The 27,272-nt window shown below is 51.2% G+C and overlaps 1 protein-coding gene and 2 long non-coding RNA genes across 3 annotated transcripts in view; all 3 read left to right on the top strand.

The window, feature by feature from the left end:
* The first annotated feature begins 4,462 nt into the window (after nt 1-4,462).
* Nucleotides 4,463-5,546, top strand: LOC136397889 (uncharacterized). The gene is made up of 2 exons (XR_010749930.1): nt 4,463-4,793; nt 5,210-5,546. It is a non-coding gene; the product is annotated as an uncharacterized lncRNA (long non-coding RNA).
* Nucleotides 5,547-6,624: 1,078 nt separating this feature from the next.
* LOC136397888 (uncharacterized) lies at nt 6,625-11,219 on the top strand. Its single transcript, XR_010749929.1, has 3 exons — nt 6,625-7,326; nt 9,781-9,828; nt 10,863-11,219. It is a non-coding gene; the product is annotated as an uncharacterized lncRNA (long non-coding RNA).
* A 2,717-nt stretch (nt 11,220-13,936) lies between these two features.
* The window catches only part of VAX2 (ventral anterior homeobox 2), a 31,966-nt gene continuing 18,630 nt past the window's right edge, over nt 13,937-27,272 (top strand). Inside the window, exon 1 of the mRNA XM_066378036.1 lies at nt 13,937-14,174. Within this exon, the coding sequence (XP_066234133.1) occupies nt 13,937-14,174 (238 nt within the window). The remainder of the gene's footprint in view (nt 14,175-27,272) is intronic.

Genomic DNA, 27,272 nt, shown 5'->3' with positions numbered 1-27,272 from the left:
GAAGATTATATTATACCATTGTGTCAGTGTTAAATTTCCTGATTTTGATCATTGTACCTTGGTTATGTGGGTGAAGGTCTGCCTTCTTAGGGACTATAAACTCAAGTATTTAAGAGTAAAAGAGCATAGTGTCTGTCACTAATTATCAAATGCTTCAATAACAATTTTATAAATACATAGGGAAGAGAACAATGAAACAAATGCAACTAAAAATGGATATATTGAAGTCAGTTGTACTATTATTTAACCTTTCCATAAATTTGAAATAATTGTAAAATTGTTTTTAAAAATGTAAAAAACAAAATGAAATATAAAACTCAATGTACATGAATAAAAAATACACACACAAACAACAATGCATACTTTGTGAAAACTTATGACAGCAAGATTTACACCATGAACACAGCCCAGTAGTTCTCATTGGGTCAGGGGAGTTGAATGGGAATGTGTGGGCTAAAAAGAATAAATAAAACAATTTGTTTAAAGACTGGAGAGTGGGGCCGACCTGTGGTGGCACAATGGATAAAGCCTCGACCTGGAACACTGAGGTCACAGGTTCGAAACCCTGGGCTTGCCTGGTCATGGCATATATGGGAGTTGATTCTTCCTGCTCCCCCCCACACACACACACACACACTTCTTTCTCTCTTTCTTTCCCCTCTCTGAAATGAATTTTATATATATATATATATATATATAAAGACTGGAGAGCAGGCTAGAGGAATAACCGCCAGATTTCTCACCTCACACTTCCAAGGAATGGGATGGGATAGGAGTAGGTAGAGGCAAACATAGAGGGGGAACATCAGACAAGCCCATGGCTTCATGTTTAATCTTTATATTTTGGAATTGTTTGAATGGTTTTATGATATAAATAAAATACATTCATGTACTATTTATGTAACTTTTAAAATAGAGGGGGGAAATGGTGGAACATCCATATGATGTTACCTAGACAGCTATTAAAGATGAGATAGAGCTGTTATGATTTAAGATATATATTATTGTAGCTAAGAGGAGGAATTGTTTCTTAGAGGAAAACTGATTTTTTTATTTATTAATTTTAGAGAAGGAGAAAGACAGAGAGAGAAAAACGATTTTTTGATCCATTTATTTATGCATTTATTGATTGATTCTTGGTTATGCCCTGACCAGGGATCCAACCTGCAGCCTTGGCAATCCGGACGATGCTCTAACCAACTGAGCAACCCCAGGACAGTTAATATTTTAAATAAGAAGATGTAAGCTCCCTTTGACAAAGCACAGTTTTAAAAAAAATGATTATGTAATTCTCCCTCTCTTAACAAAACAATGGGCTAATATGGCGCAAATCCCTAAAGGTGAGGTTGTCAGTTTCAAATTTTCTTGGACTGAATGTTGACTTTCCGTCCCCAGCTTTCCCACCCACACCAACATTCTCGCCAAGTATAAGCTATTAATGCCTCTCCAAACCTAGAAAGTTCTCAGCTGTCCAGCCTGTCCCTATCTCGGTTTCTATTTGACAAACCACTGTCTGAAATTGTTCGGCGTCACTTCCACTGTAAAGCCTCACTGGACTGTCTCCAGGCAGGGTAAAGAAAGCCTGGCCTTCCCCCACCCCTAGTGCTCGCATTGCCTGGTCTTCCCTCTTCCCAGAGGGCGTACCACTTTGCGCAGTAAGTCTTGCCCCAGGACCTGTTTCAGCAGAGTCCTGAGGCGAGGCGAGGTGGAAGCCTGGGGGGTTGCGGGGGTGGGGGACGCGGAGAGTGAGGAAGTTTCAGAGCCTGACAGGTGTACCAAGCCCAGCCCGTACTGGCCCTAAAATAAATGCCTGTACAAATTGTCCACCCCTGTATTGCCGAACTGCTTTGGAAAGCAGTTCGGCAATACAGGGGTGAGCAAAAGTAGGTTAATAGTAATAATACAATAATTAATAAATAATAATACAAGAATAAACTGTTTCGCATTCTCACAATTGTAAACCTATGTTTGCCCATCCCTGTATGTTAAGAGCAGTGAAAATGACCCTATCCTGTTGACTCAATAAGGACCTAGAATAAATAATCATCTCCAAAATAGAAAGCTATATATTTGACCATTTTTGTTTTTTAACGCTGAAAAACTGGACACGCTGGAATATCTAATAATTGAATGGTTAAGAAAATTACATAGTAACATAATAGAATATTATTCGGCCAAAATATAATTATAAGGACCATAGCGCATGGCAAATATTTAGACCTCAAATAGAAAAGTTTGAACACAAACTGCATGTTCACCATGATTAAAATTATGCAAATTTGCAGTGGAAAAAAAGAATGCCTCTTTTTTTTTTTTTTTAAGGAAAGAGTCATGAATTTAGGCTTGGGTGCTGGGTTGCTTGTTTGTTTTAACTGACTGATTTTAAAGAGAGGAAGGGAAGGAGAGAAAGAGAGAAGCATTCATCCGTTGTACCACTAGTTGTGCATTCAACGGTCTCCTCCTGTCCCCACCGGGGATCGAACCCTCCACCTTGCTGCTCCGGAACTACGCTCCAAGCGATTGCGCAGCCAGCCACGGCCGGTAGTGGGTTTTCCCCCTTTCAATTCTATTGTCGCTGCTCCAGCCTATGGACAGTGTGCAGAGGTTGGAAGCGGCGTTAGGAAGAGTCTTGACCTTGTTTATACCATTTAAAAGCTGAGAACAGAGGTGTTTTCAACCAGAGGAATGCGTTTCTAATGAAGGGATTCCGGGACCGGGCCCCTCCGGTGGGGACGAGGGTCCGGAGTGAGATTCCCAGGGTCGCCCAGAACAAAGCTGCAGCCACCAGTTGCACCTGGAAGAACCGGTGGGAAAGGGCCCCTCGCCCACGACTCTGGGACTCGCCACGGGCTCCCGCTCGAGCCGGGCCGGGAGGAGCTGAGGGCGGTTTGGTGGAGTGAAGGGGAGCTTTCCGGCGCTCGGTTCCTTCACACTGGCTCCCCTTTGAACCTGCAAGTCCCGCCGAGTCTAGCGGCCTGCTGACGAAATCAAAGACCCCGAGAGAAATTAGGGGAAAGCGATCACGCTCGGCGGAGACGCGCCGGGCTTTGTTGAAGTCGCGCGCGGCCTCCGGGTTTCCGGCCCCGCTCCCCTCCCCCACCGCCCCAGTTCCAGCTCGGGGCCCCCGAGACCCGGCTTCCGCGGTTTCCCCTGCGCAGGCCCCCTTCCCTTCCGCTTCTGCCACCTCACACACGCCCACCGCCCCACCCCGCCCGGCAGCCTCACCACCACCGTCACCCCGAGGGTTTGCAAACTTTCCTCAAAGGAGCGCACTCTCCCGGAGGGGTCTCCGCGGAAAACCAGCGGCCCACTCCGGAAGGGCCGTCCTTCGTGGATGTGAAGACGCGTGCCTGAGCGTCCCCGGCCTCGCCCACGGGGAAGGGGCGCGAGAGGCCGAGGCGGGGAAGGGCGATGCACGTCCCTGGGGCAGAAATCACCGAGGTGGGGCCCTGAAGCCGGACCCGGGCGGGGCCCGAGCTCTGTCTGTCGTCTCTCCGCCGGTCTGAAATTGGGGTTTTGGAGTCGTCCACTAGGACCTGGATCTCAGAGTGGAGCGCCCACTTCTCATTTCTCAGTCTGCCCAAGTTTGTTCTCCAAGAGTGTGGGGGAGGGGCGGGGCGGGGAGGACCACTCAAGTAAAATGTGATCCATTCTTATTAGAAAAAACACCAGGTGGGGGCTCACAGAATGACACCTCCCCACCCCGCTATAACTCACTTCTTTTGGGGAAGAACTCTCGCTAAGCAGTCCTTACAGCTCTCCTTCCACACAAGTACAGGACTCAGAGGGTGGGGTGTGGGTCGTAATTATTTTTACACAAACTGTGTGACGCTCAGCGACTGTTTCGCAGCGGAGGCCGTGACTGTCTGCGGCGGGAAGGGAAAAAGACACTGGCTCTGGACAAGAAATGCCTTTTCACTGTTAGGTGCAGTTTACTGAACTGTTTGCCTAAGTAATGTTCTACCTTGCCAGAAGGAAAAAGAATTATTTAAGAAAATGAAATAGGATTAAAATCTAAAAGAAGTCAGTAAATCCTGTTTCGCAGATACAGGCGCGCGTATCGGAGCGCAGACACACTTGCTCTTTATTCATTGAGTTCGTCCCGGACTAGTTTCCGGGCTCACTCGCCGCCCCCTCGTTCTCCGTGGCGGGACCCAGACGGCGGCGTCCTGGTCCCGAGGCGGTCAGAGAACGTGGCCCTCTCTGTGGAGCCTGCCGGCCCCTCCGCGCGGGGAGCTCGGCTCTCCAGCGTAGCCAGCCTCCCTGCGACCGGAACCCCCGCCGCCGTTTCCGCGCCCAGCCCGAAGCCCGCCTCCGCGAGAACCTTGACCTCGCCCTCAGACCGGTCTCCCCGCTTAGCCCTCCCTGACCTGCTTTTAAACCTGCTAATCCTGCCTCGAACTGTCGCCCGCGGCAACCCCTCTCCTCGGCCCCGCGCGCTAATTCCCGCTGACCCTGCTGCCCGGCGGCCGCTCTCCACCGCCGGGCTTTGAAGGGCTGGCCTTCGGGCCTCCGAGGGCCAAGCCGTCTGGTGCGCGGGCTGGGACCGCCCGGCCACGCTCCAGCCCGCGCTCAAAAGCGCTCGGACCCAGACAGCCCGTGCTGTAAACATCATTTCTTGCTTTCTCTTGTTTTTCCTTACGAAGAACAAAATCTTGGACAACAGACTAAGCTGGCGACGCTGTGCTGAAGCCGGCAATGAGGGCGCACAGGACGCAATGAGGGCGCACAGGGCGCAGTGAGGGCGCGGAAGGGATAAACCAAAGACCAAGACGCTGGGGAAGGCGAAAAAGGTAGGCCGGAAACCACGGGACAGGATGACTTAATTCCTCTTTTTTAAAGGGTGTGTGTGTGTGTGTGCGTGTGTGTGTACGTCCGGGATGGGGCAAGAACTTGGAGCTTCTAAGGAAAGGACTAAGAGTTTGAAGAAACATCTACGGTACTTGTCATTTTTATAATCCTTTGTGCTGTTTAGAACTTATCCCCCAGATACGTTTTCCTTTTTAAACACTAAATTGTTTTTAAAGTAAATGAAATTAGTGAACACCACAAGAATTTACAAATTAAAGCCCCTCCCTCCTGCCGCAAACACTCATTGTATGGATTTGCATGTTTGTTGAGAGTTTTTGTTTATACTGTGGTATTGTTTTGTCAGCCAACCGAACAGGAAGCATTGTGATTCCCCTTCTCGTCTTTTCGTTTATTACAGCGCCCTGAGGCTGCGGGAAAACCGCTTTAAAGGGGAGTTATTTTCAAAGGCGGTTTTCTAGCCAGGAAAGCGTCTTCCCTCGGTCTCCAGCTGGCGCGTGCATCTCTGTGAGCCACCAGGTGGAGCGGCCCGAGAGATCAACTTCAGCGGTCCCCTGCCTTGACCCCACGTCGCTTTTCATTTTCCAAGGGGAAGCTAGCTATCCCTGCGATGTAGGCTCCTCCACTTAGGGGTTTAAGTCTGTTTGGTTCACAACTGTCCCCCAATGCCTGGCCCGGTTTCCAGCATATAGTATTAGCTCAATAAATATTTGTTGGGTGAGGATCATTCCAAAGTGTCCACCAGCTCCTGGAGAATCATTTCCATCCAGTAGATACAAATTCCTGGCTACGTCTGGGGTTAGGGGATAGGCTCCTTAAACGAAGCTCTCCAAGGTGCCTTGGCTAGTGGTCAGGGCATTTCCAGCATCACAACAGAGGCCCAAGAGACGTTCACTGGCTTGCCTTGCGTCTCCTCGCCCTTCCATTTCGAAAGTCTTTTTCCAAGGTCAGGAGATAGAGAATTCCTCCAGGCTCACCCAACCTTCGTTTCTGGGTAACGTTTCCTTTCTTTCACCGCTGGCCCTAGACCACCCATGGAGAGGCCTCACTCTGGAATCTGGGCCAACCTGACCTAGAGCAAAAGAAAGCCTCAGCCAAGTGAGGTAGGAGAGACCCTAGAGCTAGAGGCAGGGAGACGGCTGGAGGAGTTCCAACCACCGCGCTGCCTCCGCTGCCTCAGCCTGGAACCCGCCTTCGGTTATGCTGATCTCAACTGATCACTTCTAGGGACAACCGGCCCAAGACTAGAGGGTTCCCTGGCCCTGGGGACTAAGGACAGGAGTGGCTGGGTGACCTTGAATGTGCAGTGTTGCGGTAGGTGCCACAAAGACGGAAAGGAGCCGCGTACACGCGGGAAGTCTCTGGGTAAGCTCTCTGGGGCACAGCGTCAGGGAGGAAAGTCCAGCAGCAGCCCTTGGTGGGAGCATCGAAACAAAACGCCTCTTCAAATATATTCCAACATTTAAAATTTTATTTTACTAGGTTCATTTGAATTGTGACACCTCACAAATTTAAAAGGTTTTAAAGAACATACAAGCCCCGGGTGCTGGCCTGTAGGCTGCTCCCCAAAGCAGGGGGTGGCAGGGGCTGCGCTCCCAGGGTGCCCCGTAGGAAAGTGCGGGCCTGGACACTCCCGCAGGAATCCCGGGGGTGGACGGAGCTTTCTTGGGCTCACGTTGCTGCCTGTCCACATCCCTGAGTCATCCTTCCCTGGACCTCAGGAAAGGCCGCAGGCGACTGGGGGTCTGGAACTGGGAACAGGTGAATCTGGCTTGGGGGCAAAGGAACGCGTGGGACTAAACACGGAAAGCTCTGAATGGGTGACTGGAAGCAGAGTTGGACCCGGACCCTACAGCTCAGTGTCTTCTCTGAGCTCAATGTCCATCCACTTTTGAGAAGCAGGAGGTTGAGGAGACCAGCAGATTTGCTGTCTCCAGGCTTTGGCAGTGAGTCGTTTCTTCAGTACCCCCAGACTCCACCCCAGGCAGCTGTTGTTGAGGGCCCAGAATCCAGGCTTGCAATCCACAGGCCAGCCTCCTGTCCTCTTAGGGTCGCTGACCTGACAAACTAGTGCTAGCTGTGCACTCGCAGCTTTAAATCAAATGATACAAGCTTACATTTCCCTTTTTCAGCGCCCACCACGTGCTAGATACCAGATAAAGTACTCTAAACAAATTAACTTCAAAACAACACTAGAAGTGTGGCACCAATATTATCCCCATTTAATGGATGGAGACGCTGAGGCGTAACCAATCTAGCTAAGAGTCAAGGCTCTGAATCTTTACTCATGAGCCTGTAATTCTTAAAAGCCCCCAGTCCAGAAGGCCCCTCCTCATTATACAGAAGCAGAAAGGAGGCTTCTGAGAGGTGAACGATTAGCTGGGGCACACAGCCAGGGGACTGTCCTTTCCTGAACCACACCAGGCTCCTCCAGCTACTTCCAGAAAACTTCCCCTCTTCTGGCTAAATTGCCCATGGGGCACCCGGAACCAGAGGCACACTCACACCCTCAGACAGGTAAGATGGAAACAATCTAGATGTCTATCAATGCTAAATAGATAAATGTGGCATAACCCTACAATGAATGTTATTTTACCATAGAAAGGAATGAAGTGCTGATACATGCTACATGAATAAACTGGGAAACGTTATGCTCAGTGAAAGAAGCAGATTGTGTGGTTCCACTTATGTGAAATAGCCAAAATAGGCAAACCTATAGAAATAGAAAGTAGATTGGTGCTTGCTTAGGGCTGATTAGGAACTGGAAATGGGGGGTGACAAAGGGTATAGGTTTCTTTTTGAGATGATAAATGTGTCCTAACATTTACTGTGGTGATGGTTGCAATGTATCTGCGCATATGCTGTATATTTTAGTGTACCTATGAGTATATTAAAAAACCATTGAATTGTACACTGTAAATGGGTGAGTTGCATGATATATGAATTATATTTCAATAAAGCTGTAATCAAACAGCAAAAACAAGACATACATAGTTCTAAAAGGTGAGGCCAATGCCCAGCAACTATCAATGCAGATTCTTTTCTGTGAGTACCTGGGTCCTCAGACCAGGTTACTTTCCCTCTCCATGGAGAAACTTCCCCTCCACAAAGGGTGTGGCATCTCTCAAGCCAAAAGCCCTGCCCAGGCTGCTGTGCCAGGAGCTGCCACAGAGAGCCAGGCCAGGGCATCCATTGCAATTTGGGAGGGAGCCCAACACTAAGAGTGAAAGGAGAGGGAAAGGAAGAGATCGTTGCCTTGGCTGGGACTCGTGATCCAGCGCCCGGGTTTAACTCCACACAAACTAGCTGTATGACTTGGGTCTCTTTCTTCCTCTGCACAGGAGGCAGCTGAGTCCTGCCCTAAGGATTATGGTGACTATTTCATGTGTATGAGTTCTGCATGGCTTCGGGCAATTAACCACATATTCCTTGTTAGAAAACAAATAAACTTCAGCGGGTGATCTAAATCAAAATGTGGTAGGAGTGAACAAATTTTGTTAAGAAAGAAGGAAATTGTTTAGATGATTTTGGATCTCTAGCATCCTTCCCTTAGTTTAAACAGCACACCTGAATTGGACTATAATTTCCCAAGAAAGACAAATAAAAGCAGGCACTCCTGCCCCATGGGAAGAGGGCTGGGAGAAGAGGGGGAAAGGGTATGAGTATGAGTGAGGGCAGAGGAGGAGAGAGAAGATGAGGGATGGGGATGGAGGGACACTGCCATGGAGAGGTCCCAGGGGCCTGCTGGTGAGTCATTTCTGTGTGGCCCTCATTACAGTGAGGCCCTCCTACAGCCTCCCTTGGACATTCCCCCTTTGGACCCCAAGACTCACAGGCTCAAGAGACAGCAGCAGGTTGTAACAGACCTGGCTCTAGTGGCAGATCTTAATGGCCCTAGAGCTCCACAGCCTGGCTAGGATCTCTGTCCAAGCGGAGGAGGGGACAAAGCCAAGGAGGGGTATGCTGCCTGGGGGAAGGGGAGTTCAGGCTGTACCTAGGAGGTGGCTTCAGGATTCCAGGCTCCCACCGGTAGGACACTAAACTGAACTGAGGTGAGTGTGGGGGGAAGGATTCAATGGCAGCTGAGGCTACCTGTCCTGAGCCCAGAGGCCCAAGCAAACTGGAGGCACCTGGATGCCAGAGGGTAAATGCCAACTCGTAGGACTGGCAGCCTCCCCTGTCTCCTGCACTGGCACTCCAGCCCAGCCATCTTGCTCTGTCCCCCAGCAGGGACCTCCACCCTCATGATGGGGCACCCCTAGAGCCTGGAGGGTCCTGTCCCCACAGCATTCCCAGACACTCGCATCTGGCAAATAGGCCTGAAATGAGTCAGTGACTGAGGTGACTGGGTGACTGAAGCTGGTGATTAGTAGGGGCCCAAACACTGAATTTGAGGAGCCTCCTTCTGCCCCCAGCACCTCTCCTGCCACCCCAAGGAACCACCTGCCTCACTGTCAGCGCTGCCCTCCTTCAGCACTGCTACTCTTTTCAGAAATAAATATTTTATTGTGATTTGCAGAAATAATAATGTTCACTGTAAAAAACACCAAAAACCTCTCTAACAGGATCCTATCTTCTAAAACAGGGGTCCTCAAACTACAGCCCTGGCCACATGCGGCCCCCTGAGGCCATTTATCCGGCCCCCACCACACTTCTGGAAGGGGCACCTCTTTCATTGGTGGTCAGTGAGAGGAGCACATTGACCATCTCATTAGCCAAAAGCAGGCCCATAGTTCCCATTGAAATACTGGTCAGTTTGTTGATTTAAATTTACTTGTTCTTTATTTTAAATATTGTATTTGTTCCCATTTTGTTTTTTTTACTTTAAAATAAGATATATGCGGTGTGCATAGGGATTTGTTCATAGTTTTTTTATAGTCCAGCCCTCCAGTGGTCTGAGGGACAGTGAACTGGCCCCCTGTGTAAAAAGTTTGGGGACACCTGTTCTAAAATGCCAATCCCTCCCTACAGGGGGTGGGACAGTGTCTTCCAGGCCCAGGACGGGGAGGGAGGGCACAGGTAGGTCAGGGAAAAAGTGATGCATGGATTGTTTTTGCAACTGGATCTTGTACTCCTTAGCCTAGCCTTTGAGGGGTGTCCTTCCCTCTTCACCCCAAACCCCCAGTGCCCTTCAACTGCAGGGGAAACCCCCATGGGATGGGGCCTGTATGTGCCACTGAGAAAGCAATTTAGGTTTTCTACTTCCCCCTGGAGGCTGGGATCCCCCACCATCTCTCAGGCTAAATTCCTGAATCTCTTTACAAAGAGAAAGGGGCATAGAGAAGCCGAGGACATCCTAGGTCTGAGGATCTGGCCGGGTGCAGGTGACAGTGAGACTGTGGGAGCAAAGGCAGCAGGCATATGACTCTGGCCTTCCCACCCGCTGCCAAGTGAGAAATCCCACATTCTAGAGAATTCGTGTCAGGCAAACTCAAACCGTCTGGAGCTCTGCATCCAGGTTACCCTGGGCGGGAGGGTCCCCCAGAGTCAAACGGCCTCCCAACCTGTCCATGCGTGTGCACACACACACAGCAAGGCAGAATCCCTGTCACATGCCCATATCTGGGTACAGGCACAGCCGCTCTTCTTCATCCAGCATGCATACGAGGTGAAGTAGCCCAGCAGGACACGAGTGGGAGCCCAGTGGCCCCGCATGACCTGCTTCCTGGGGCAGGGAGTGGGGGAGAGCTAGGTCACCCTGACAGTGTGCCCTGGGAGGAGGAATGGAGGGCTTGGTGAGGTGATCCAACACCCCAATACACACACACACACACACACACACACACACACCCCTACACATACACACACACCACTCTCCGCCTCCCCACGCAGAAATTTTGAGCTCCTCACTGCATCCCTGCGCACTGTTCCTGAGTCCGGAGCCCCATTTCTCAGGCCTGCAGTGAAGAGAGCTCCAGTACTCCACTCCTTCAGTCCGCCAATTCCCACATAGCCCATAGAGTATATGAGGAGAGAGAAAAGGGCGCAGGAGAAAGGAGACTACTGCCAACTTCCAAGAGTAAAGCGGGGCTGACCTGCAGTCTCTTCCGAAGTTCCCTGCAGGACCCCCCTGCCGCAGCCCAGGGAGGGGAGGAGGCAGCCCCACGTACCATCCTGGCTCTGCGGGACTCTGCGGGGAGCCACTCGCCTCTCCTCGCAGAATGCCGGCTCACAGTGAGTGTGTATCCACCAGGAAAGCCATCCATGGACTTAGAAGAGGACACCGGGACAGAAACCTGAGTTACCCACACAGAAGGAAGTCAATCATGAACTGAAAAAATTTAAAGGGTGAAAACAAAATCCAGCAGGATCCAGATGCCATTCTAATTTTCTTTGAATAGAAACTACTGCCTCTCCTATGGCAAGAAGGGGCTGCAAAGTTTTGAGTCGAGTGTTTTGCTTAGAAATTTTCTTTTCTTTTTTTTTAAAAGATTTTATTTATTCATTTAAGAGAGGAGAGAGAGAAAAGGTGGGGAGGAGCAGGAAGCATCAACTCCCATATGTTCCTTGACCAGGCAAGACCAGGGTTTCGAACCGGCGACCTCAACGTTCCAGGTCGACGCTTTAAGAATTTTTCTATACTAGACATGTCTTGCCTGAAATAAAAATAAACTTCAGAGAGCCAGAGAGAAGAATCAAGTGCAAAGTGAAGATGATAGGTTAGACCAGAGTCCTGCTGGGCAGGATATAGGGCACACTGGTTCCTGCGGAGGTCGCTGAGCAGTTCAGTTGTTCCCCCTGGGCCAGGCTCCAAGGGTCCATATGCAGGACTCACACGCAGCATGGAACCTTCCAGCAAAGCTGGGTCCCTCTGAGTCACACTACCCAGGAGAGGGTAAGAGTCCTCTTATTTCATTAAACACCCTTTCTCTCAAGACTCCGGGTGCCACGAACTCTCAGCACCAGCAGTGTGTCCGGTTACTCTACCCTGGCACACTCTGCCCCAACTCCTGGCGAAAAACTGCTTGCTGCCGTCTCATATCCAAATTACTGTGTGGGCCTGACCTGTGGTGGCACAGTGGATAAAGCATCGACCTAGGAACACTGAGGTCGCTGGTTCAAAACCCTGGGCTTGCCTGGTCAAGGCACATATGGGAGTTGATGCTTCCTGCTCCTCCCCCCTTTCTCTCTCTCTCCTCTCTAAAATGAATAAATAATAAATAAACAAATTACTGTGTGGGCAAGTCTCCTTCCTCCCTTCCTTCCTTCCTTCCTTCCTTCTTTTCTTCCTTCCTTCTTTTCTTCCTTCCCTCTTTCCTTCCTTCCTTTCTTCCTTCCCTCTTTCCTTCCTTCCTTCTTTTCTTCCTCCTTCCTTCTTTTCTTCCTTCCTTCCTTCCTTCCTTCCTTCTTTTCTTCCTTCCTTCTTTCCTTCCTCCCTCCCTTCCTTTCCTTCCTTCCTTCCTTCCTTCCTTCCTTCTTTTCTTCCTTCCCTTCTTTCTTCCTTCCCTCTTTCCTTCCTTCCTTCTTTTCTTCCTCCTTTCCTTCTTTCCTTCCTTCCTTCCTTCTTTTCTTCCTTCCTTCTTTCCTTCCTCCCTCCCTTCCTTTCTTTCTTCCTTCCCTCTTTCCTTCCTTCCTTCCTTCTTTTCTTCCTCCTTTCCTTCCTTCCTTCCTTCCTTCCTTCCTTCCTTCCTTCCTTCCTTCCTTCCTTCCCTGCACTGAGTCACAGTCACTCAATTAAATAATTGGTGTGCCCCTCCTTAGGCCGGGACGTTTGAGATTGCACACATACACTCAACTGCTCCCGTGCACACCAGACACACACGAAGGTATTGACACACGCACACTCATATACTTGCTCACGTGCTTATTAGAGTCATGGAGCACCACCAATGGCACTCAGCCATGCCACAGCCATTTAGACCCACACATCCATGGGCCTTGCCCCAGATCCTCGGACAGAAGGGTCTTCACTCACCCTAACTAGAGCCAAAGAAGGAATACAACGTCTGCTCTTATAGCGCTTTAGAGAAAAGGGTCATGGGCCGTCCTGCGCACACACATCTTTGCTTGACTCAATCTTCTAAGCTCCTTTCTGAATCAAAGTAAGGGAAATCCGGATCTGGCCTCTACTGGCGCTGTCGAAGGAGAAGCTAAACTCGGGAGAACACGGATCCTCAGAAAGTGCCGGGAACCTGGACGCCTAGAACGGCGGAACAGTGCCCAGGGACACCCACTGCTCAGCTGCACAGCGCTCTCACGGCGCACTCTCCGCTCCCCAGCCCCGCAAAGGAAAGACCTGGGACCAGGTTCTGTCAGCGGTGGGGGCGTGACACGAGGAGGCGCCCCGCTCCCATCCCGGTGTGAAGGGCTCAGAGTAGCAGGGGAACCAGGCGGTTACTGCCCATCACTCTCGGCCTCACTCGACCCTCTCCGCTTCTGGACCCGGTTATCCGTCCACACCGTCGTTCCGCCCACCCACCCCCTCCCCCTCCGGCGAGCGCGGTCATTCCGTCAGCTCCTCGCCTCACTGTCTCCGACCCCCTGACTACCCTCTCAGTCTCGTTCTCCCCGGAGCGCCGGGAAGGGCCCTGGGTCTGAGATGAAGTGTGTGGCTGGGGGTCGGATATGGGGGCGAAGTGGAGCGGGCTGCGCTCTCGGCCGGAGCCGCCTCCAGCCCCCAGCCCCCACCGTCCAGCGCGCGAGCACGGCCAGCCTCCAGCTTTCTGCTGGGTCTCGCCGAGTCGCCTTCCATGAGCGTTTTGGTTATTGATTAGCAGAAAAGCCGGGGCTCTGAAGCTGTGTGCTTCCCCGGGGACGAGGCGAGCGGGGAGGAGCGTGGGCCGGCGTTGGGGGAGGGAGTCGGTAAACTCCTGGAGACGCAGTAGGGCGTTCCTCGTCACCCCCAGGGCCTCCCCGCCTCCGTCTGCAGGAGGGAGTGAGGCTCCCCTGCGCGTGGAGGAGAGAGGCGCCCGCGCCTCCGCCCGCCGAGGACGCGCGCCGCCGTCCCGCTCGCGGCTGGAGGTCGCAGCCCCGCGCCGCAGGCCCAATCAGCGGAGAGGGGCCGAGCGGCCGGCGCGGGCGGGGCCGGAGGAGGACCCGAGACCCGCGGGGGCCGGAGGCCGGCTAGCCCGCGGCTCGGCCGACCCAGGCTGGCCAGGCGGTGGCGAAGGCGGTGCTGGCGGCGGGCATGGGCGATGGGGGCGCGGAGCGCGACCGGGGCCCCGCACGGCGGGAGTCGCGAGGCGGGCGCCGCGCGGACAGCGGCGGAGCGGAGGACTCGAGCGCTGGTGCCGGCGGCTGCAGCCCGGGCGAGGCGGCCAGGACCTCCGCCTCCAGCCCCGCGGGCTCCAAGGAGAGCGGCGCGGACAGCGACGGGCAGCCCGGGGCGGGAGAGGCAGACCACTGCCGCCGCATCCTGGTGCGAGGTAAGCGCACAGCTCGCGTCCCGACCGCGGGCCCCACCGTGTCCCGGCTGGGTCTCCGACCTTCCCGCCGGCTCCACCGCCCAATTCGTGTATCTGGTCAGTTACCATTTAGTAAATATTCTGAGCGTCTATTTCTTGCTGGACCTTGACTTGAGTGCAAAGAACAAAGCGGCGAGGGGACCGAAGCGCCCCCATCTCAGGGTCTCACAGTTCGCAGCCTCCGGGCTCGTCCCGGCGGGTGGCGGCGGCGGAGGCCGAGGTGGGCGTGCCGTCCGCCCCGCGGCCCTCGCGGCCGGTTCGGAGACAGGCTTCGCTCAGCGGGGTCAGGACGAGGCGGGACCGGAGCCGGAACCTCAGTGCGGGGAAGGCCCGGGCTCCCGCTCCGCCGCCGGGAGCGCCCCGCCTCCCGCGCACCTCGTTCCCGTTCCCAGCGACGCGGGCCCCGCCGGACGCGCCCGGGAGAGGACGGGGGCGCGGGGATCGCGCGGCGCTCTCCCGCCGGCGCCTCGCTCTCGGCTCCCACTTCCTCGCGGCGCCTCGGCCCAGCCGCTGTCCGCGAGGCCTTCTCCGGCCTGGCCTTCCGCGCCTCCCCGCCTTCCTCGCCCTTCTCCCTCCTCTCTGTGTTCCTGACCGTTTCTCTTCGTCGGGCTCGCTTCTCTGCGTTCCCTCTGCCGACGCCCCCGGACGGCCCCGTGCGCCCGGCTCCCCCCGGACGGCCCCGAGCACCCGGCTCTCCCCGGACGGCCCCGAGCACCCGGCTCCCCCCGGACGGGCCCCGAGCACCCGGCTCCCCCCGGACGGGCCCCGAGCACCCGGCTCCCCCCGGACGGCCCCGAGCACCCGGCTCTCCCCGGACGGCCCCGAGCACCCGGCTCCCCCCGGACGGGCCCCGAGCACCCGGCTCCCCCCGGACGGGCCCCGAGCACCCGGCTCCCCCCGTCTCCTCTGGAGAGTGAGGCTGTTCTGCCCCCTCCCCCGAGCCAGCCCCAAGCGAAGCGCTGGGCTGTTTTCGCTGGATCCGGGTCTCGCCCAGAGACAGGAGGGCAGAGAGGGGATTCTGGCGTCCTGTGCTCACCCCGCTTCTAGGCCGCGGCCAGAGCCTGAGATCTGTTTCCCCCAGCACCCCAGAACCCGGACCCGGAGACCAGAACCCGGGACCGGGACACCCAGAGCCCAGAAGAGGCCACTCGCGCGTCGCGTTCCCCGGGTCTCCTCCAACTCCCCGCCCAGCTGCCTCTCGCTGCCTTTTTCCATCCTCCTCTTCCGCAAGCGCCGTGCTACCCGCTGCGGTCCTCGGGAGTGTCCTGGGCCGAGGCCTGGGGAAGGGAAACAGGAACAGGCCTGACGCTGGCTAGAGGCCGCTCCGGCGCCAGGATCCCCAGTTTGCCTGATTTGAGCTGGGCTACCCATACACAGACTGAGACAGCTCGGCCTGGCGAAACAGTCTCCCCACAGCTGCTGGGCTGGAGCAGAGCTCGGGTAGGGCATGGAGGCAGCCCCAGGTGAAGTTGACTAATAACTGTCTTGGACATAGACCAGGGACCCTGGTCTTGGGGGAATACTCCTGGTTTCAAATTAGTCACCTGGAGAGGGGGTACCCAGTGCTGCGCTAGGGTCAGGCTTGAGTTCCAGGACGGAGCATGGAGAACCGTCTCCACCCAGCAGGGATTCCAGCAGGTGTGTGGACCTGTTGGGTATGCGGGGTTATGTTAGATACCGTTCCATAGACTGTGGGGCGTCCTGGACACAAGCCTTACCAGCCAGCTTGGAGTTCCGTTAAGGAAATCTACAGAGCTTACAGAAAAGGAGAAATTAGTGAGCTAAACCCATACTACCAGATTACGACTCTCAACTGCTTGTGACATTCACCACCTTACACCCCATCTATGGGCGGGTTTTGCCCTCTTCCTTGACAATCATGAATTTTGTTGGGTGGCAAGACACCCGTGGTAGGAAAAATACACAGCCAGGTGGACTTGTGTGCGTTGTTAGGAGGCGTACTTTTATAAATGCATGTATATATGTGCATACAGTGATGCCATTATATTTGTACATGTAATGGAAATATAGCACAGAAGGTGTATTTACTCACCTAAAAGAAATGCAAGGTAAACAGGGCCCTCATGAATCCCTCTATCGCTTCCCATTTAATGACAAGGAGGTTATTATAGGCCTGAAATACTCAGGACATCATTTACCACTAATCCCTCCTAGCCCAGGTCACCTGGGTCACTGCAGGCCCCACCAGAGCTCAGGGCAGAGGCTCTGACAAATGAAAGGCCCAGCATTGGTGAAGGACAATCAGCAGTGCTTATCCCCAAGATAAATGTCCCTCCAGTACAATCTAAGCAGGGAGTACATTGGCCCTTGACCTCTGCGGAGGCAGCCTAAGTATCTTTGGAAGAAACAAAAAGGTGGAACGAAGATGTTTGCCATTCTAACCTTCAGGATGCTGGGGGGGGGGGGGGTGAGGGTTCTATGAAAGAATCCCATTAACTCTGAGTCTTTGCCCTTCTTTCTGCCTCTTTTCCACTCTGCACTTGCTCCCCTGTGGGCCCGATCCCAAGGTAGCAGACCTTTTGGGGTAGTCCCATGGCACAGGGAAGTAAGAGGAAAGCCTGGGTGCTGGAATTAAGTGAAGTTAGCTTGAAATACTAGTCTTACAGCTGTTTGACCTTGAACCAGTTTCTCTGCCCCTCCATGCTTCAGTTTCCTCGTCTGTACAGAAAAAACAAAAACAAAAAACCAAAAACATAGTTCCTACCTCAAAGAATTGTGTTGCAGGTCAGAAGTGATTCTGCAAATACCCAGCAGAATCTTCAAAAATATTCCACTGAATGAAAAAGTGGGAGTTCCGAGGTGACCCACACTTGTGGGAGAGGACCTAATTCTTCAGAGGCCTCCGCAGCTCACCCCCTCTACTGGGCACTGGGTCTCCTTTGGGCCCTGGGCCCAACAGGGTTTGGAGGCGAACAGCCACAGGATCAAGAACTGGCTGATGAGAAGAGGATCTGGGACACCTTGCAGACCACTCTTGCGGCCTCCTCCCATCCCTTTCAGGAACCGCGCTCACCCAATCACTCGTTCTGGCTGCCTCTGCGAATGCCGGTCAGGGAACCAGAGAGCAGGACCTTGCTGCCCCTCCCTCCCCCCAAACAGAGGCTGCTTTCTGCCACACTCGGCTGGCAAGGTTGCTGGGATAACAGGCCTGTGCACACCGCAGGAACCCCGCACCCCCAGACGTAGCTAGGCTTCCTCAGAGACCCTGCACGGGCGGGCCTCTCCACACCTCTGCGCGCTCGACCCTCCAGCTGTGAGAGCTGGGATGGCGGAAGGAACTGGCCGCCTCCCTGCCGTGGCTTTACCGCTCGGGGCAGCCGCAGTGCAAAGGCCTTTTCGGTGGACCCGGGATCCCCGGGGTCACAAGACGTGGGGCAACCTTTACCCAAAACTCCCTGCAACCTCACAATCTACGTTGCACCAGCACACTCAGATGCACCCACATGATTCCCAGATCAGTTCTGACTCGAATTCAGCAGCATGTCTGGATAGCACGGAGCGGCCTTCGCCGGCGTCGCCCAAACAATGGGCGGTGTTCCCGTCCTTACTCACCCGAACTGGTCCTTCGGTTCTGTGGGTCTGAAAAGCCCGTTCGGGCTGCAACCTCTGCCCCGTCTCCGTGCGGCCACCTGGGCCTAGCGAGGGTAGGACTCGCGTCCTCGGAGCGCTCCTCCGGCTGAGACCCGCGCTCCCGCCTGGCTCCGCACCCCGTCTGCAGCGGGGGTACCGCAGTGCTGGGTCCCTGGGCTGAGCGAAGGGCCCGCCCTCCCCCCACACCGCCGCCCGCTAGCCGGAATGTCTTTACTAGGGACCCCGATGGATGTGCTCCTATCTGGGGACGTGGTAGGACACAAACAGGCCAGGGCCTTTGGCGGCGGCGGCTGAACAACTCCCGCTGTGGCTGTGAGAGTGAGGGAGGGAGTGTTGAATTTAGTGGGGCCCAGCCTCCCTGAGAACCACGGGGCAGTGCTGGACCTGCGCTCCAGAAACACGCACGTCGGAACACTACGGACAGCACAATGGCAGACACCGAGCGGGACCCTGGCCGCCACAATGTCAGACACCGAGTGGGACCCTGGCTGCCCCAATGGCAGACACCGAGCGGGACCCTGGCTGCCCCAATGGCAGACACCGAGTGGGACCCTGGCTGCCCCAATGGCAGACACCGAGTGGGACCCTGGCTGCCCCAATGGCAGACACCGAGTGGGACCCTGGCTGCCCCAATGGCAGACACCGAGTGGGACCCTGGCTGCCCCAATGGCAGACACCGAGCGGGACCCTGGCTGCCCCAATGGCAGACACCCGAGCGGGACCCTGGCCGCCACAATGTCAGACACCGAGCGGGACCCTGGCCGCCACAATGTCAGACACCCGAGCGGGACCCTGGCCGCCACAATGGCAGACACCGAGCGGGACCCTGGCCGCCACAATGGCAGACACCCGAGCGGGACCCTGGCTGCCCCAATGGCAGACACCGAGTGGGACCCTGGCTGCCCCAATGGCAGACCCCCGAGCGGGACCCTGGCCGCCACAATGTCAGACACCCGAGCGGGACCCTGGCTCCACAGGCGGGCCTGAAGCCGTCTGCGAGGTGCCGCGGCTGCGGGGCCCGGACTGGGAGCGGCCTGCGCGCACGGACCCCCTCCAGCAGCGGGACCTCGCGCTGAGACTGCTGGCATCCCCTGGCCTTCTGCTCGGACTTACAGCCGCCACCGGGCCCAGCGGGCTCGGCCCAGACCTCGCAGCCTCACCCTGCCGTCGCAGTAGCCCAGCAAGGGCACAGCCGGCGGGCACGTTGGCAACGAGAGGGCGGGCGCAGTGCGGTGCGGGAATGCGCGGGAGTTCGAGCCGCGCTCTTCTGCCCTCGGCGCGTGGCGGGACCGCAGCCGCGACATCTGAGTTTGTAAATCGCCGCGATAACCCAGGGCCAGCGCCCCAGACAGCGGCTGAAAGGGTTACATATTCATGCAGGAGACTGCACTGTGAGATTTTTAATTTTTATTTCATTTGGGGGTTTGTGGGAGTCTTAAGTTTCTTCTTTATTTTCGTGAGATTGTTGTTTTATGTTTGTTTCTCCTTTTGCTTTGCTCGCTTTGTCAGGTTGCATATTCTCACGCGAGTTTATGGTGGGTCCCTATCGTACTGGTCCTTATTTTCCCCTTTATACAGATATACACGCTGTTGTTCCCACACCCAGCCCCGCCGCCCGCCGCCCCCAACACACACAGGAGCAGACCGGCAGCCAAACGCGTCCTCTTGCTGCTGTCTGTGTGGAGCGTTTTCATTTCAGGGAGCCGTGCAGAGCCCTGGGCGGCTTTCTGCGTCCCCGTGCTGGTCTGCGGCCCGGGCGGGCGCTCGGACGGGGGTGGCCGCGGACCCGCTGCACCGCGTGCCCGGGCGCGCACCCCGGCAGGACCGGGTCTTCTGGGTGTGACCCCCGGTGAACCGGCAGAGCGGGAGGTCGAGTCGATCGCTGGGACGGTGAGTACTTGGGAGTGGCGAGGGTGACGGCGACGCGTGTCCCGGGGCCTCGGCTGCCCCGGATTCCAGTCTGCGCCCCCCGCCCGCTTTCCCTGGAGGAAGAGAGGGCGTCTGAGCATCTTCTTGGCTCTACGCCATTCTCTCAGTTACCCTTCACTCGAGCCTGGGGCCTTCGTCGCCCTAAGCTCCCCGCTCTGTTTGCCAAATTTCCCTGATTTATATTTTAAATGGGTGGGAGCAGAGTAAGCATATGAATTTTGCCTTCTACAATATTTTCTGTTTGCTTAACATAAAATAAAGATTGGCCCGGCTCCGCTCGGGAGACCTGTAGGGGACCGCGGCAGTGTGTGGGGCGAGTTCGTCCTCCAGTTTGAGAAACTCGGAAAGAAGACACGGAGGCGGAGCTGGTCCACCAGGAACCCTGGGCCCAGAGCGGTCTAGGCGCCTGGTCTGCCCTCCCCCAATCCGGGAGGAAGGTGGGGACAGCGTGGCATCCGACGCTACTGGAAGAGGTGGCAGCGTCAGTGTTGCGTCTGGCCAACAAAGTTGAGGCGTGGGCAGGCCGAGAGCAGCAGGCCGGGCTCTGCAGGCGAGAGGGATGGGGGGGTGCTCCCTGGCTGGGTGGGGGTGCTCCCTGGGTGCACAAGGCCCTCCAACCATCTCTCCCAAGTTCTCCCCTTGCTCTTTGGTTCATTCCACAAACATTAACGAGTAGGCACTGTGAGCCAGACGCACCTGGCTGGGGATACTCCGCTTGGCTTGCCAACCCGAGACGGACGGACTCGCACGCGGGAAATCGCGGAGTTCTTGCAGCTCCTGCGTCAGCCGGTGTCCAGGGAGCCCTGTCTGCGCAAAGTCCGAGGTGGGCAGGTGCCCGGAGCCCTTGATGAGGCGCAGGGACCTCGTAGGAGGCCGTCACTGCGCTCACTAAATCCATGCAATGGCTCAGATGTGTTCCTAGCACACAGTAGGCGCTCAGTGAATGTTTGTCATATGAGTGAGAGGAGTCGAGGCCAGCAACGTCGCGTATTTCGCTAAGTACTGCAGAAGGCTGCAATTCCCTTCCCCGGGAGGAACGTCTGCTCTGAGATGACCTTATTTTTTTACATCAAAATGTCCTTCCCAATAGGAAATGGCGATGATACCAGAACACAGACTAATTGTTAAAAATGTAAATTTGATAACACCATATTTTTGGAATTTTCTGCCATCCTCAACTTCGGAAACCACTAAAATCTAAAACCTGAAAAACCTCAAAAATGGTTCTTTTACTGTAGCTGGCTCTCCAGGGCCTAAAAGGCCGCCTGGGGCCGCGGGCTGGAGCAGAAGGTGCAGAGCAAGATCGGCGGCGAGTCTCCGGCCTTCTGTGGCTGCTCAAGGCGCGGCTCCGCAGGCCACGCCGACCGGCGCGGCGACAGAATAACCAGAGCGATCCGCGTCGCTCCTCCCCGCGGAGTTCACACGCCGCCAGGCCTTCGCTCGAACTTAAAATTACCGGGTAAATAAAGCCTGCATCTGTTCTGAATTTTGCTACTCCTGCTACCCACGCCGTCCACGCAGAAGCTGCGGAGAGCCGGAGCCGGGCGGGTGGAGGACACTCCCGAGGTCCCAGCCTCCGGCCAGGGCCACGCTTACAGGTGGAGAGGATTAAAAAAAACAAAGAGTAAAACCCTAAGGGGGAGAAGGCTTCTACAAATGGGCCCTGTTTTAGTTTCAGGTGTGTTTTTACAGATGTCCCCATTTTCATATACAAACATGAGCAAAAGTGGAATCATTTTATATAATCGGTTTTTGCAGCTTACCTTTCTAAAAAATGTCATCAGCCGGGCTCAACCATTTCCCATTGTCCCTTTGGTTGAGGAAAGCTAAATTCTCCTTACCCCCGGTGGACGTTCCAGTTGTTTTTCCAAAACATAAGCCCTGAAATAAATTCTCAAGCCACGGGTCTTTGTGCACTTCTTTGAGAATTTCCAAGGGATAAATTCCTAGCAGTGAAATTGCTGTTTGAAAAGGTTTACACACACTAAAATGTTTTTAAAAATTAAAAACGTGTTTCATTAAAAAATAGTAACTCATATGATTCAAACATCAAAAAGTTGTCGTTTTAAGTACATAGTGAAAAATCTCTCGCTCAGCCTTGTCCGCCGCCCTCAGGTTTCACCAGACTCAAAGGCAACCTTTTTTTTTTTTTAACGCGTTCTAATATGTCATTCCAAATACTTGTTATTCTTAAGCAAGTCAGCGCAGCCAGTCTTTTTTTCTTACTTTTATTTTTTAATCATATGGTAACATCTCTATATTTTTCTGCACCTTACTATTTTCTCTTACCAGTATATCTTGGGATGTAAATTTCCTGCTCCTTGATGCAGGATGCATAGTATTCCATTTCTATGGATTGGCTGAACCATAATGTATGTTGTAGAACCGACGCCCTACTGGCAGTCATGTAGTTTTTGTGGGTTTTTTCTGATCTGTTGCTGTTATGTACAATGCTGTAATAAATAAATTTGTTCCTTGGTCTTTTCCACCTTTGTAGATTTATCCGTCAGAGAAAGTCCTCTAAGTAGATTACAGGGTCTAAGAGTATCCATATTTGTAATTTGTTACACAAGGCCAAATTGCCCTCCATAGATAGTACGCCCCCTCCCCCCAAGCGGCGCCTGTATCTCCAAATCTGGCTATCGCAGTTTACACTTTATCTCTTGGTACCTATTGTCAAATTGTTCTTCAGAAAAAGCAAGTTTAGCAATTTATACCCCCACCTTTGCCCGCTCTGCACATTGGACATACATATATAACCTTTACCAATCTTATAGGTGATAAGTAGTAGCTCACTGGCATTTTAATTTTTATTTCTTTGATTATTAATGAAGTTTCTCTGTTTTCTTTTCATGTTTATTGTCTAGTTGTATTTCTTCTGCTGTTATCTATGATTTATTTCCTTTGACCAGTTTTAATGTTCAAATATCCCTTTATTGATTTGTAGAAACTCTGTATTATGGATAGTAGCTTCTTGCTTTCAATACGTGTTGCAATTTTTTTGTTTGTAGTTTGTCTTTTAATTTTGTTTATGATGTCTTTTGTTTTCTGGAGTATAAAGTAATTTTATAATTATAAAACCAGTCCTCATGTTGTTTTGCTATATCATGTAAAAGTTAAAGATTTTTATTTTCTTCATATAATACACTTCCACTCCCAAACTGTAACCAACCCAACTTTCCCTAGTGACTGAAAAACATATATATGAAAGTTATATATTACAGAAGTGGGATTTTTTTTTTTTTTTGCAAACTGCTTTTTTATTTCATAAACATTTGTGGAAATCTTTCTACATATAACTGCCTCATTAAAAAAAAACACCTGCACCGTATTATATTATACAGATGCAATATAATTTATTTAAACAGTTTGCTATTGATGGATATTTAGGTTGGTTCTACTCATTCACTACTACAAACAATGCTTCAGTGAACACTTTTGTGTCCTAATTTGAATAGATGGTTGTTAAAAGTCATACTTATGAGACAATCTGAAAAATGTGAAAACAGGTGGGACATTTTATATTAAGAAATTATTGTTAATTTTGGGGTTGTGATAATTGTATTGTGGTTGTTGATTTTAAGAAACCTTATTTTTAAAATATATACATATAGAAATTTTCTAGATGATATGATACAATATCTGGGATTTGCTTAAATTTATGAGATATAGAAGAAGTACAATTGTTTCTGAGTTTATAATTGCTGAAGTCAGGAGATAGGTACGTCAGGGCTCATTATACTATTCTCTCTAATTTTGCATACGTTTAAAATTTCTTATACTAAAATGTCTTAAGTAAACATCATTTCACATATATCTGATATGAGTATAATTACAGGATAAAATCTTAGAAGTAAAATTTGAAATTTACTTAAAATTGTGATAGATATTTCTAAATGCCAAAAACATACTAATTTATACTCCCAGCAATTGTGTATGAATGTGCCATTTCTCCACCTCCTCCCATCCCAGTCTTTTAGAGTAAAATCTTTTCAAGTGAAAAAACTCTCATTTTTATTAGCATTTCAAATTACTAGTGAAGTTAAGCATATTTTCCTATATTTATTCTTTACTTTTACTTCCCAGTCTGTGAATTTTCTACTCATGAACTTAGCCATTTCTGCACTGGTTTGCTCATTGTTTCCTCATAGTTGTAAACACTGTTTGTATACTAAGGAAATGATCTCTTCTTCTGTGATATTTTGCAGATCTCTCTCTTTTTTCACCTTTGCTATGAATTTTTTCTGACTTAAAATGTAAACTGTAATCATATCTAATAGTCATTTCCTTTTGGGCCTCCACATTTTAGTTCTCAGTTACAAAGTTTTCTCCAACCAAAGATAAACATTATATAGTATATGTTATATATTAAATGTTATAGATTTAAATTTTTTGTTACAAAATTATCTTTTGTCAGTCTTTGCCACAAACCATATCATAAAGAAGTACACAGAGTAAGAAGGGAGAAATCATTTCTCCCTGACCAGCTTCCACTCCCCAAAGCAAACAGAAGAAAGAAGAGTTTATCCTGCTGGACTTGATCCTAAGTAGGTATAAGTACACACACACACACACACACACACACACACTCACACACACAGTTATTAGTTTTACTTTTTGTTCTTTGTAAAAATTGATTTATACATACTTGCTGTTTTTATGTAGAAGTATATAATGGACATTCATCCAGGTCAGTGGATTGCTTGTCTTGGCCTTTTGGCTAAGATCAAGTGCAGGTCAGTATATGGAGATGCACCTCTTTCTTGTTAATGTCTACATAATAGCCGAAAGCATGATTATGTTCTGATTTAATCAGTATATTTCTACTGATAAACATCTAGCTTTTTTTCCCCCTTATGATCTATGCTACAAACAGTGGATCTGTCTTTATCAACATATACTAATATTTCCCAGGGGTAGAAATGTCTATAAAATTTCCAGGACAAAGAGTTTATGCATTTTTAATTGAGCTAGACATTGTGAAATTGCCCTCCAAAAAAAAAACCCCTCATATTGCATTAAGCTGTATTCTTACTAACAGAGCTTGAGAGAACCTGTATTTTCCCTCAACTGTGCCAGCACATTTTTTCCAGCCTGATAGATAAAATATGGCATCTGAAAAAAAAATTGTATCTCATTGTTGTTCTAACTTTCATTTTCTCCAATTCCCTCTGAGCTTGGGTATTTCTTTTATATTTATTAGCTGCTTGCATTTCCCTTCTCTGAGTAACCCATCAGGTCATTTGCTCAGTTTCTCACTGCCTGCTTGGCTTCACTCATTGGTCTATTGAGACTGTGTGTGTACTAGAAATTAAGACTCTGTTATGCACGTATCATGAATATTTTATACCGAGCTGTCATTTGTCTTTTAACTGTCTCTCATCCTGCAGCTTCTATTTCTAGGTACTCAAAACTATCATTGGCTTTCATTTTTAAAAAATTCTTTAAAAGTGTTTTTCAATTTTTACAGCTTTATGTTTTACATTAAAAATTTTAATCCATCTTGTGTTTATTTTTGTTTACAGTGTGAGACAAATTACTTTATTCCATGAATGAGCTAATTGCCCAGAAGCCACATCTTTAATAATTCTGTATTCCCCCCCACTAATTTGAGATGGCATCTGTAGAGCATACCAGATCCTCATCTGTGCATGCATTTGACTCTTCACTCCTGGGCCGGCATCATATCATTTTAGTGCCTTTAGATTTGTAATGTATTTTGCTGTGATAAGCAAGTATTTTCTCCTCATTTTTAACACTTTTTTGTAACTATTCTTTCATTTTCAATGTTCCCCAATAAACTTGAAAATAATTTTCTCATAAGGAATTTTTATAGTAATCACATTGTATTTGCTGATTAAGGCAAGAAGGACCTTGTCACACTTTAAAAATCAACACATTAACAGCTTGTCATGCAAAAGAATTTCCTGGGTGCTAGGGGATGATGTTGGGTAGGACTTTGAGGGTGTCTCTTGGGAGAGGCTCCAAAAGGGGGTGTTATTGATCCTGGTGGTCAGGACATTAGTTAACCATTATAGGCAGGGGTCGCCCCTTTTTGAGGAGAGTTGACTGGGGGGGGGGGGCAGAAAAACTCAAGACTCGTTCCATTTAGACTGGTGCATTTCACCCTAACAAGCAACTACCTGCAAAAAGGCCCTGGAATTAAAAGCTATTCCTACTTCCTGGTGCTTCCCCCAAACTCTACCCAGAAAGGGAACGGTTCTGGGAAGGAGGCTGTGCCACTAAGGATGGGCTAGAATTTGCTGCAGAGACAACCTAGAGTCTCAGAGGTTTAAAAAACACACAATTGTGTTTCTCACTCCTATGGTAAGCCCATCACAAGGGAGCAAGGCCTCACCTTGGGACTCAGAAACCCAGGCTGATGAGGCTCCTTCCCCTTCTGCTTCAAGGACCGTCACAATAGTGGGAAGAGGCTGTGGCATGTTATAAACCGGCTGTTAAAGTGCTCATCTGAAAGTGCCCACATTCTTTTCTCTTGGATGACACACATCATGTCTCATTTCAAAGGGCATAAAATTAGTGCAACCCTGCCATGTGCCAGGAAGAGGAAGAAACATTGAACAGCATTCATGATTTACCCGCTAACTTGACTTTGATGAATGGCCTTCTCTGATCATCCTAGCTCCACTCACATGTGCACATGCACAAACATACATAAACACTAGGACTATTGAATTTTGGTTATTTGGAGAAGCTCAGAAATATCTCCTTATCTTGTTTTAATTTCTTTCCAGCATTTATCATTACTTTACATCAGGGGTTGGGAACCTATGGCTTGCAAACCAGATATGGCTCTTTTGATGGCTGCATCTGGCTTGCAGACAAATCTTTAATAAAAAAATTAATAACATTAAAAATATAAAACATTCCCAGGTATTACAATCCATTCATTTCCTACTGCTCATGTTCATGGTTGCAGGTGGCTGGAGCCAATCACAGCTGTCCTCTGGGACAACACCAAATTTTTATTGGATAATGCGTAATGTACATGGGCCGTTCTATGGTTCTCATAGAATTACATTTTAAAATATGTGGCGTTCATGGCTCTCTCAGCCAAAAAGTTTCCCGACCCCTGCTTTACCTGTTAGTTTTTGTTTTGTTTTGTTTTTTTGTATTTTTCTGAAATTGGAAACAGAGAGGCAGTCAGACAGACTCCCGCATGTGACCGGCTGGGATCCACCCGGCATGCCCACCAGGGGGCATGCTCCGCCTATCCGGGCCGTTGCTTTGCTGTGACCAGAGCCATTCTAACGCCTGAGGCAGAGGCCACAGAGCCATCCTCAGTGCCCGGGCCAACTTTGCTCCAAAGGAGCCTTGGCTGTGGGAGGGGAAGAGAGAGACAGAGAGGAAGGAGAGGGGGAGGGGTGGAGAAGCAGATGGGTGCTTCTCCTGTGTGCCCTGGCCGGAAATCAAACCCGGGACTCCCGCACACCAGGCCAACGCTCTACCTACCACTGAGCAAACCGGCCAGGGCTACATGTTAGTTTTTTAAATGTA

This window comes from Saccopteryx leptura, chromosome 3 (assembly GCF_036850995.1).
Source record: "Saccopteryx leptura isolate mSacLep1 chromosome 3, mSacLep1_pri_phased_curated, whole genome shotgun sequence".
NCBI lineage: Eukaryota > Metazoa > Chordata > Mammalia > Chiroptera > Emballonuridae > Saccopteryx > Saccopteryx leptura.
The sequence above is the reverse complement of the archived record's forward strand: the minus strand, read 5'-3'. Positions and strand labels throughout refer to the sequence as shown.